The sequence below is a fragment of the Rana temporaria genome, chromosome 6 (assembly GCF_905171775.1).
Source record: "Rana temporaria chromosome 6, aRanTem1.1, whole genome shotgun sequence".
In the NCBI taxonomy this organism is placed as follows: domain Eukaryota; kingdom Metazoa; phylum Chordata; class Amphibia; order Anura; family Ranidae; genus Rana; species Rana temporaria.
Window position 1 is genome coordinate 205,119,817 of NC_053494.1, and position 12,085 is coordinate 205,131,901.

General features: G+C 45.9%; 1 protein-coding gene across 2 annotated transcripts in view; it reads right to left on the minus strand.

Moving 5' to 3' along the window:
- DES (desmin) overlaps nucleotides 1-12,085 on the minus strand; it is a 45,522-nt gene that overhangs the window by 15,169 nt on the left and 18,268 nt on the right. For both annotated transcript variants that reach the window (XM_040358130.1, XM_040358131.1), the window contains exons 2-6: nucleotides 7,161-7,221; nucleotides 4,023-4,118; nucleotides 2,293-2,454; nucleotides 1,249-1,374; nucleotides 936-1,156 (exon numbers count right to left, since the gene is read on the minus strand). In XM_040358130.1, the coding sequence (XP_040214064.1) occupies nucleotides 936-1,156; nucleotides 1,249-1,374; nucleotides 2,293-2,454; nucleotides 4,023-4,118; nucleotides 7,161-7,221 (666 nt within the window). The remainder of the gene's footprint in view (nucleotides 1-935; nucleotides 1,157-1,248; nucleotides 1,375-2,292; nucleotides 2,455-4,022; nucleotides 4,119-7,160; nucleotides 7,222-12,085) is intronic.

The following is a 12,085-nucleotide window of genomic DNA, read 5'->3' on the forward strand; positions in this document are numbered from 1 at the left end:
ACCAAGTCATGTTTTGCTTGGGGATCAAATACTTATTGTACTCACTGAACTACAACTTAATTTATAACATTAATTAATTAATTAATTTATAATAATATATTTATATATTTGTATCATTTGTTTTTTTCTTTTTGGTTGATATTTTGTCTCTGTCATCTAAAATAAACCTATGATAAAAATTATAGACCCTTCATTTCTTTGTAGGCTGCTTTCACATTGCAGCGTGGAGCCGCGGTGACGGTATAGCCGCGCTATTTATACCGTCGTGTTTACCGCGATATTCGGGCGCTAGCGGTGAGGTTTTACCGCGCTTTCCCATTGATTTCAATGGGAAGGCGCGGTATAGGAGCGGTGAACACACCGCTCCTATACCGCGGTAAAGATGCGGCTAGCAGGACTTTTGGAGCGCTCCTGCTAGCGCACCGCTTCAATGGGAAAGCCTTCGGGCTTTCACATTGAACACTACAGGGCATGATTTTTCATGCGGTATAGCAGCGCTATTTTTAGCGCTGTACTGCATGAAAAACGCCCCAATGTGAAAGGGGCCTAAGTGAGCAAACTTACAAAATCTGCCAGGGATCAAATAATTATTTCCCCCCACTGTATATCTTTTCCATAAAGCAACATTTGAGAAAGTAGGGCTAAACCTTTTTTGGGGGTTTTGGATAGTTTGGGGAAATTTTTCTTTATTGAGAAGATTTTCCCTCATTTCCTGCTCTAGAGACACAGCAAAAAGTTAAGTAAAATCATTCCAAACTAAGGGAAAGGCCCTGACACCAGTCTAGGTGTCCCCATTGGAACATTTCTCCATCAGGGTCACAGACAGGAGGTGTAGGGGTTAACTCTTCTTTTCAGACTGATGAGACCCAATTCTGAATAGTCTACCATATGTTTATACAGGACAGTCCTAACGTCAGAATGTAAGCGCGCCTTACCTGCTCTCCTCTCCTTCCAACAGTTTACGGTATGTGGCAATCTCGACGTCCAGTGCCATCTTAACATTCAGCAGATCCTGGTATTCCCGGAGGTGCCTTGCCATATCGTCCTTGAGATTGCGGATTTCTTCCTCTAGCCTTGAGATGGAATCCTGGTAGCCGGCTGCCTCTCCTGAGAACCTTTCCTCCAGGTCCCGCATCTGGCGCAACAGGGATTCATTCTGAGAATAAAGAGACTCTGTTTTAGCCTGAGAGGAAGCCATATACTGTAAACTCAGTATCGGTAACGGCCAACATTGGGTATAAAACTTACTGTGCCTTTAAGGGAGTCAATCTCACAAGTGTAGGACTGAATCTGGTGGCGATATTCCATGAGTTCTTGCTTGGACTGGCGCAAAGCATCGTTATTTTTCTGTGCAGCTTGGTTGAGGTCTGTTACCTGTAATTAGAGACTGCTGTGAGATTGGGTGGAAGAACAATACAGACTGGGTGGAAGAACAATACAGACTGGGTGGAAGAACAATACAGATTGGGTGGAAGAACAATACAGATCAGTGGAAGAACAATACAGATTGGGTGGAAGAACAATACAGATTGGGTGAAAGAACAATACAGATTGAGTGGAAGAACAATACAGATCAGTGGAAGAACAATACAGATTGGGTGGAAGAACAATACAGATCGGGTGAAAGAACAATACAGATTGGGTGGAAGAACAATACAGATTGGGTGGAAGAACAATACAGATCAGTGGAAAAACAATACAGATTGGGTGGAAGAACAATACAGATTGGGTGAAAGAACAATACAGATTGGGTGGAAGAACAATACAGATTGGGTGAAAGAACAATACAGATTGGGTGGAAGAACAATACAGATCAGTGGAAAAACAATACAGATTGGGTGGAAGAACAATACAGATCAGTGGAAAAACAATACAGATTGGGTGGAAGAACAATACAGATTGGGTGAAAGAACAATACAGATTGGGTGGAAGAACAATACAGATTGGGTGAAAGAACAATACAGATTGGGTGGAAGAACAATACAGATCAGTGGAAAAACAATACAGATTGGGTGGAAGAACAATACAGATTGGGTGAAAGAACAATACAGATTGGGTGGAAGAACAATACAGATCAGTGGAAAAACAATACAGATTGGGTGGAAGAACAATACAGATTGGGTGGAGGAACAAAGTCCTAGACTGTCTCCAAGACAATCCGGAAAGAATCCTGGTCATCATCATCACCTGTGTTGCTGTTATAAGGAGGTACAGTGACTATGCTTTTATCAAGTTTCATCATCATCCATCTGCGGCCCCTTCAGGGGTACCACAACCGCTACATTTCCATACCTTGGATTTGTACCATTCTTCAGCCTCAGAGACGTTCTTGGCGGCAATGTTCTCGTACTGTGCGCGGATATCTCTGAGAGCTGCAGTTAAGTCTGGTTTGGCAATATCCATCTCTACCTGCACGTGCTGCTCTTGAAGTTGTGCCTGAAGATCGCGGATTTCCTGCGAAGACACAAGAGATGTTATCTGAGAACCTGAAAAATTCTAGGCAAGGTCCATGGTTTGAATTGCCAAAACAAGCCTCAAGTCTTGTTGGCGCTTTCCAACTCCAGCCAAGTTTTTTAGTTTTAGATTGAGGCGGGAAAGGTTAGTGGTAGAGGTCAACTTTTTATAGCTTTCTGGATCCCGGTTTGGGGGATCTGTTCCCTTTCCCATCTGTTTTTTATGTGAGAGGAAGAGTGGGGGAATCCCTCCAGGAGGAACTCTGCGCTCTGCCCAGGTTCACACTGGGTACGATTTGAGAAATGCGATTTCACATGTCAAATCGCATCTCAAATCGGCGGCATTTGCCGGCAATGACACCGTTCTAATCGGTGCGACGCCGCATCTGCGGCGCTACACCGATTTCAAACAGTAGTTCCTGTACTACTTTTTGCGATTTCGGGCCGCGATTTACATTGACATCTGTGCAGAAACCTGGACAGATGTCTCTTAAATCGCGGCCGAAATCGGTACTGCCAGCGGGACTCAGCTGAACTCGCACGGCTTCACTCCCGCAGCCCAGTGTGAACCTGGGCGAAAAATGTTTTGTAGTGGATTAAAGCAGGTTGTCGGGATATTATTGCTATCTGCGTTCCCCTCATTTTCTACCCTGATAACAGGTGTCAACCAGAACAGGAACAATGAAGATATTTGCCAGCACACCATGGAACGACGTGAACAGCGTCCAGATGGATCATTTATTGCATGATCATAACACAAGGAGAGTGCAACGTTTCAGAGTCACGCAGGACCCCTTCGTCAGGCATGTGACACATGCCTGACGAAGGGGTCCTGCGTGACTACGAAACGTTGCACTCTCCTTGTGTTGTAATCATGCAATAAATTATCCCTTTGGACGCTATTCACATCGTTCCATGGTATGCTGGCAAATATCTTGATTGTGACTTGAACCAGTATCCAGCTGGTTGTTGCTGCAGCACCCAAATTTCAGAGCTTGTCCCGGAATGTGTGCAATGGAAATATGAAGTATAACCAGAACAGGAACCCCCTCCACAGGGACCAGGACCACCAGTGAAAATCACAGGGTCTCTATATAGCTTATCTGACTGGGTCCCCTAACCACAAACCCCCCACCAACCTTTGTGACCATCAATGTTCAGGACTTGGAAGCATAGAATAGATTAGAGACAATTTTGTTGGCATGGGTGATGTCAAGCTGTCATCATTACCCATGCCATTGTCCCAGTTTGGTTTTCAGTGCTTCTGAGCCCCACAGAGTGCTAACAAGCACAATCAGTCAAGCAGAGATTTTATGGCTGACTGTACTGTGTGCTACGCAAAAATTGGTAGCAGGGAGGACACCCACGTCCCGCGTCGGGACCCTTCGGGGTAAGACCGCGATATATCAAGATACCTCTCAACTCAACTCAGACAGCCCCTGCTGGGCCCAGACCCCCATCAGAGCTTGGGCCCGGTATGGGATTACTGCTTGTACCCCCATAATCCCCTATTCATTTCCCTAGAAGGGGCATATGAAGAAGTTCCAACCATTCCATTCAAAGTCTTACCTCTTCGTGAATCTTCTTTAGGAATGCAATCTCCTCCTGCAGAGACTCGATGCGTCTCTCCAGATCAATACGGGCCAGGGTAGCGGCATCTACATCCTGAAAAAGTCAGGAAATTGGCAAGTCTTTAGACGGCAACACATGGAATTCCAATCAAACAGTTAAACATGGTTTACAAAACACACAGCTAAACTTGTTATTTTTACATGGCAGAATACTTTCTACTGGACACTCTTTTTATTTACATTCTCTAGCCACACTCTAGAGCAGCGATGGCGAACCTTTGGTACGTGTGCCACAGCTGGCACGCAGAGCCCTCTCAGTCGCCAGATCACTACCCCTGGCAGCCAAACCTCGGAAAGAAGCCCTCTCAAGGAGCTGTGTGCCCCTTGTGGCTGTATTTTATCCTATACTGGTCTCGCTGGTTGCTCACTATCTTCTCCCTCTGGAGGCCTCCGGCTGCACCAATCGGATCGTTGTTGGGACATGGCTGTTTGGTTTTTACAAAATCACTCTGTGGCTGTGACATGTACTTTTATTTTGGCAACATGTAAGTGTTCCTCTATATTCATCTATATTTTCTTCAAATACCTGTACTTTTTAATAACTAATGGCTGTATATTCTGCATACATGTATATACACATGTTTTTCTGTACATGTTATTTATTATCATTTTTTGTCTGTTTTTAAAGATAGAAACAAGATTGCTCTACACATCCCTGAAGAAGGAGTTTCCTGAAACGCGTCGGGTATGGTTCGTGCAACTTGCTGCGGTGACCCTATCACGGTAGTCCCTGGAGCTTGTATTTCGATTCTTTGCCATATCTATGTACCGTATTTTTCGCTCCATAAGACGCACTTCCCCCCCCCAAAAAAATAGGGAGAAAAGCCTGTGCGTCTTATCCAGCGAATACCGAACAGCCCATCACCCCCCGCCCATCATTGCTGCCACCTTGTCACAATACAGGGCGGCCGTCTCCCACGAGCGCCGGGCGATCTCCTGTCACCAGTTTAGCGTTACAGAGGAGGTCTAGTGCTAGAATTTTTTCTTGCGCTCTAAGCACACAGTGATACCTCACATGTGTGGTTTGAACAGCGTTTACATATGTGGGCGGGACTTACATGTGTGTTCGCTTCAGAGCGCGAGCTACCGGGGACAGGGGCGTTTTAATTTTTTTATTATTATTATTTTTATATTACTTAATTTTTTATATTTTTACACTTTTTTTTACATTTAAACTTTTTTGATCACTTTTATTCCTATTACAAGGAATGTAAACATCCCTTGTAATAGGAATCTATCGTGACAGGTCCTCTTTATGGAGAGATGCGGGGTCAATAGGACCTCACATCTCTCCTCCAGGCTGGAAAGCATGAGATCGAGAAAAAAAATTCACTGATCTCATGCTGACAGCCGCGATCGCGGCTTTGTTTACATCTGGGGCCCGGGCGTGACGTCATAACTTTGTGTCCGGGCCTACGACGGTCATAGAGATGACTGGTGACCATCTGGTCACCGGAAATCTCTATGGTTGTCATCTGGCGCCGGCTGATTTGTTCTCCGGGCCCCCAATGGCAAGGGAGAGCCCGGAGAAGCACCGGATGACAGCAGGAGGGGGGAGGGGGGGTGTCTGATTTCTGCATTGCAAGGGATTGTGGACAGATAAAAAAACAATATAAATCAGGCAGGTATAATACTTTTGTTAGAGCCCTTTCACACTGAGGAGCTGCAAAAATGCCCTAAAACGCCTTTAGCGCTATTACCAAGTTTTTACCGTGTTTTTAGGGTGCTAGCGGTAAAATTAACACACCGCTGGGGGCGTTTTAACCACTTAACCCCCGGACCATATTGCTGCCCAAAGACCAGAGCACTTTTTGTGATTCGGCACTGCGTCGCTTTAACTGACAATTGCGTGGTCGTGTGATGTGGCTCCCAAACAAAATTGGCGTCCTTTTTTCCCCACAAATATAGTTTTCTTTTGGTGGTATTTGATCACCTCTGCGGTTTTTAGTTTTTGCGCTATAAACAAAAAAAGAGTGTCAATTTTGAAAAAAAAATATATTTTTTACTTTTTGCTGTAATAAATATCCCCCAAAAATATATAAAAAAAATGTTTTACCTCAGTTTAGGACGATACGTATTCTTCTACATATTTTTCGTAAAAAAAATCGCAATAAGCGTTTATTGATTGGTTTGCGCAAAAGTTATAGCGTTTACAAAATAGGGGGTATTTTTATGGCATTTTTATTAATATTTTTTTTTTTACTAGTAATGACGGCGATCATCGATTTTTTTTTTTCGGTACTGCGACATTATGGCGGACACTTCGGACACTTTTGACACATTTTTGGGACCATTGTCATTTTTATAGCGATCAGTGCTATACAAATGCATTGGATTACTATAAAAATGCCACTGGCAGTGAAGGGGTTAACACTAGAGGGGCAGGGAAGGGGTTAAGTATGTTCCCTGGGTGTGTTCTAACTGTAGGGGGAGTGGCCTCACTAGGGGAAATGACTGATCTTCTGTTCATACATTGTATGAACAGAGGATCAGCATTTCCCCCCCTGACAGGACCGGGAGCTGTGTGTTTACACACACAGCTCCCGGTCCTCGCTCTGTAATGAGCGATCGCGTGTGCCCGGCGGCGATCGCGCCTGCCGGGCACCTGCACGGGAGTCGGGGGCGCGCGCGCGCCCCTAGTGGCCTGCGCGAGAGCCGACGTTATATAACGTGCTCTCGTGCAGGGGAGCCGACTTGCCGCCGTAAAACGATGGTGGGCAGTCGGCAAGCAGTTAACAGCGTTTTTCCAGCGTTGTTGAAGCATGGGCAATTTCAGTCCTGCTGTTGTAGATGCTCTTTTTTTTGCTTTCTTGTTTACATTTTTGGGAGATCATGTGACTTTTCTACAGCTCAGAGCAGATTTTAGGCGCTATTCAGGCGTTTTTACAGCGCTTTCAATTCATTTCAATGGAGAGGGGCTTTTTTGGAGCGTTTTTTTTTTCAGCGCCCAAAAGCTGCTCCAAAGATGCTGCTTGCAAGACTTTTCTCAACGCCCCGCCAGCGCAACGCCTCAATGTGAAAGGGTCTATTGAGATGCATGGAGAGCGTTTTAGAGAGACGTGGAAGGATAACTTACCGCTCTGAAGGCCGACAGGTTATTCTCGGCATCTTCTTTAAGCTGAATCTCTTCTTGCAACCTGGGAGAAGGACAGGGTTGGTAAATGTTGGTGAGAACATATGTATATATCACATGACATAATATAACGCACATGCTCAATCTGGCAGCTTGGAAGAGTAATCATCTGACTCGGTCTAGGACTCCCTCGGCTCAAGGTTGACTTGCTACGTATATCTACTGAATTCTGAAGGGTGTCACCACCCATATCACCATCATAACCTAGTGCTCTGGATATTCCCAAAGGGACCCACTCACTCCCTCATGTTCTGAAAAGTAGTACCCAGTGAAGTGACTGGCTCAAATTATACACCTGGGGCCAGATTCAGATAGGTCAGCGGATCTTTAGATCCGCGTTACCTATATGATTTACGTTACGCCGGCGCAAGTTTTTGAGGCAAGTGCTTTATTCAGAAAACACTTGCCTCTAAAGTTGCGGCGGCGTATCATAAATCCCCCGGCCGAATTCAAATTCCGCGGCTAGGGGGTGTGTAACATTTAAATCAGGCGCGTCATCTGCGCCGAACGAACTGCGCATGCGCCGTCTGCTAAATTTCCCAGCTTGCATTGCTCTAAATGACGTCGCTAGGACGTCATTGGTTTCGACGTGAACGTAAATTACGCTCATCCGTATTCGCGAACGACTTACGCAAACAACGTAAAAAATTAAAACTTCGACCCAGGAACGACGGCCATACTTACCATAGGATACGCCGCATATAGCAGGGGTAACTATACGCTGGAAAAAGCCAAACGCAAACGACGTAAAAAAAATAAAGCGCCGGGCGGTCGTTCGTTTCTGAATCGGCGTAACTCCTCATTTGCATATTCCTTGCGTATACAAACGGAAGCGACACCTAGCGGCCAGCATGAGATTGCATCCTAGGATCCGACGGTGTAAGTCACTTACACCTGTCGGATCTTAGGGAGATCTATGCGGAACCTGATTCTATGAATCAGGCGCATAGATCCGACCGACGGAACTTAGAGATACGATTGTGTGTCAGGAGATACACCGTCGTATCTCTATCTGAATCTGGCCCCTGGATGATACAAATCCTCCTACAAAGGTTGTACCTGTTTACCTGCAGCCTTCTCTTCTCCAGAGCCGTTCAAGGTCTAGAATTTATAAAGCTTTCAGAAAAAAGGGGGCGTAGAACTGGAATTACACACTGCAGAGCTCAGTGAGAGCTGATTGGAAGGAAGGGCCCTCCACACAACACACAGGAACAGAACTGAGGCTGTCAATCACAGTCGGTGTGCTAGAGATCCCTCCCTTGTTACCATTTTTCTCTTGGTGTCAGGAAAACTTGTCAGAAGTGATTCATTCTGATAGCAGAGAGGGAAGCAGCAGACAGAAATTACACTTACAAAGGCTTCTGTGACTGGGCAGAATGGGGAGGGGGCGGGCATAGCAGCTGCACCGCCTCTATTGTGGAAAATGCTTAGACCTGAAGCTTCTGGAAAGACAGCAATAGCCGTCTTCCGGAAGTGATATAAAACAGACAGATGTAAATAATAGGTGGAAAAAATAAATGTTCCTGGACTGCCGCACTCTGATAGGCGATTTATTGAAACAAAATGAACAAAGGATAAAATCCAAAGCTGTATAACATCCAAAAATTCATGCAACACTGCAATCAATAGTAGAAAGTGGACATAGGGGACACAAATTTACTTTCCTCTATAGTACCGATATAGTCCTCAAGCTTGCCCCCCATTTTTTTGGTCCTTTGGGTCCCCTCAGGCCCCGTACACACGTCCGAGGAACTCGACGTGCCAAACACATCGAGTTCCTCGGCGAGTTCAGTGTGGAAGCCGCCGAGGAGCTCGGCAGGCCGACTTTCCTCATTGAACAATGAGGAGATAGAGAACATGTTCTCTTTTCAGCCCGACGAGTTCCTCGACGGGTTCCTCGCTGAAAAGTGTACACACGACCGAGTTTCTCGGCAGAATCCAGCTCCGACCGAGTTTCTGGCTGAATTCTGCCGAGAAACTCGGTCGTGTGTACGGGGCCTTAGTCCCAAACTCTATTCATATGGCCAGCTTCTTGATGGTGACAACGGTGGACCATTCCTGTGCAATGTACATAAACACAGCCACTTGTAGCCTTCACCATAAAAGCATGTAAAAGGGTAACAATACAGACCTACAATAGAAAGAGGGCTGTCACCCAATAACAGGAAGTAACTGAGCAAGGATGTTTATGGCAGGATCACCAGGTATTATTTTATTAAAAGCTGAAGATTCAAAAAGACTGGAAACAAGGCTTGGGCTAACATTTTAATGATCGGGTTTAGATCTTCTTTAACCACTAGAATACCGCCGCATGTAAAATGACGGCTTCACAGTGGCTCTGGAAACTCAACAGGACGTCAATTGACGTCCTGGATTCCTACGGCCACTGGGGGGCGCGCGCGCGCCCGGCGCGTCCCCGAGATGCTGATGCGCGTGCCTGGCAGTCGCGATGTCCGCCAGGCACCCACGATCAGCAGTGACAGAGCAGGGACGTGGAGCTCTGTGTGTAAACACAGAGCTCCACGTCCTGTCAGGGGACAGAGGAGACCGATCTGTGTCCCTTGTACATAGGGACACAGATCGGTTACCTCCCCCAGTCACCCCCCCTCCCCCCACAGTTAGAACACAATACAGGATACACATTTAACCCCTTCCTCACCCCCTAGTGTTAACCCCTTCAATGCCAGTCACATTTATACAGTAATTAGTGCATTTTTATAGCACTGATAGCAGTATAAATGTGAATGGCGCCAAAAATGTGTCAAAAGTGTCCGATGTGTCCGCCATAATGTCGCAGTCCCAATAAAAAAAATCGCAGATCGCCGCCATTACTAGTAAAAAATAAAAAAAAATAATAATAATAATTCTGTCCCATATTTTGTAAGCGCTTATTGCGATTTTTTTTTTTTTTATTTATTTTTTTTTTTTTACCAAAAATATGTAGAAGAATACGTATCGACCTAAACTGAGAAAAAAAATTTGGGGAAAAAAAATTTGGCTATTTATTATAGCAACAAGTAAAAAATAGTGAATTTTTTTTCAAAATTGTTGCTTTTTTTGTTTTATAGCGCAAAAAATAAAAACCGCAGAGGTGATCAAATACCACCAAAAGAAAGCTCTATTTGTGGGGAAAAAAGGACGCCAATTTTGTTTGGGAGCCACGTCGCACGACCGCGCAATTGTCAGTTAAAGCGACGCAGTGCCGGAAGCTGAAATTTCACCTGGTCAGGAGGGGGGTATATGTGCCCGGTATGGAAGTGGTTAATATGCTAGATGAGACAGAGGGGGCTGATGGCAACACTATCACTAGAGACATATCTGCTACTGTTCTCCTATTATGGTGATGGCAGCTTCCTCCTTATGTTAGGAATGGGCATGAGCTCATCCTGCCGAATGTTTTATATTCCTGGTGGGAAAATGTCCCCCGGCTGGCCATGTAGGGAGAACAGGCTGAGGGAGATTTACATTGTGAGGACTCTGCTCTTCCTCACTGTCATGTTATGGAGCTCACAGGCCTTCCAATGATGGTGGTGTGAGTGTGCGGTGCGGGGATGGGCCTGGCCTGCGGGAGATGGAAAATTTGGGTCCCAGCTGTCACTGTGATCAATGTCTCAGGCCTCGTACACACGACCGAGTTTCTCGGCAAAAACCAGCAAGAAACTTGCTGGGTTTTTTTTTTGCCGAGGAAACCGGTCGTGTGTACATTTTTCGACGAGGAAACTGTCGAGGAACTCGACGAGCCAAAAAGAGACCATGTTCTCTATTTCCTCGATGGGAATAGAGAAAATTGGCTTGTCGAGTTCCTCGACAGCCTAACAAGGAACTCGACGAGCAAAACGATGTGTTTCACCCGTCGAGTTCCTAGGTCGTGTGTACGAGGCTTCATTCTCTCTCTGGAGAGGAGGGGGATCATTTCATTCACTCAGTACTGATGTCAGAACTGGATCTGTCTTCCAGGAACACAGCCAGAAAACAGAACCAAATCCTATAACAGGCAGTACAATCCCTTGTAGAAGGCTGGTTGCTATGGGTGATTGTATTACCGTATTTATCTGCGTATACCGCACACTATTTTGCCCTGAAAATCAGGGCAAAATCGTGGGTGCGCGGTATACGCCGATATCCGCTTTCCCGCCACGAGTTTGAATACTGCGCCGGCATATACAGAGCGCAGTACACTCGTGTATCTTCAGGCAGTCTCGGCGCCTATCGCGCTGACGTCCTGAGCGTACAGGACGTCAGCGCGAGAGTTGCCGAGTCTGCCCAACGATACACGAGTGTACTGCGCTCGGTATATGTCGGCGCAGTATTCAAACTCGGCGCGGGAAACGAGCGGGGAGGACGCCGCAGAAGGACGCCGGACCCGACGAAGAGGACACTCGAAGCCGCAGACGGACGCCGGACCCGACGAAGAGGACACCCGAAGCCGCAGAAGGATGCCGGACCCGACGAAGAGGACACCCGAAGCCGCAGACGGACGCCGGACCTGACTAGGCTGCCGATGGACGCCGCACAAGACACCAAAACTGTAAGTACAAAAAAATAGATTTTTTCCACAGGATTCAGGGCAACTTTAGGGGTGCGCGGTATACGCGGGAGCGCGTTATACCGCGATAAATACGGTAATTTATATGAATTATGCCGTCATCTGAAATATATTATGCCTGGCTTAACTGTATATTCCCTCTTGTATTGTATCTCCATGTATCTGTATAGGTATGTAAGAATGTTTGTTTGTATGTTTGTTATGTCGTTGGTCAAGCCTGGAATCCGTTTTTTAACCCCAGGCAACCTTTATGACCAGGTATCCATCTTCTGGTAAGTGATGAACAAAACCTGTTTTGTTTCGTAGTCATGTAACCATAAAT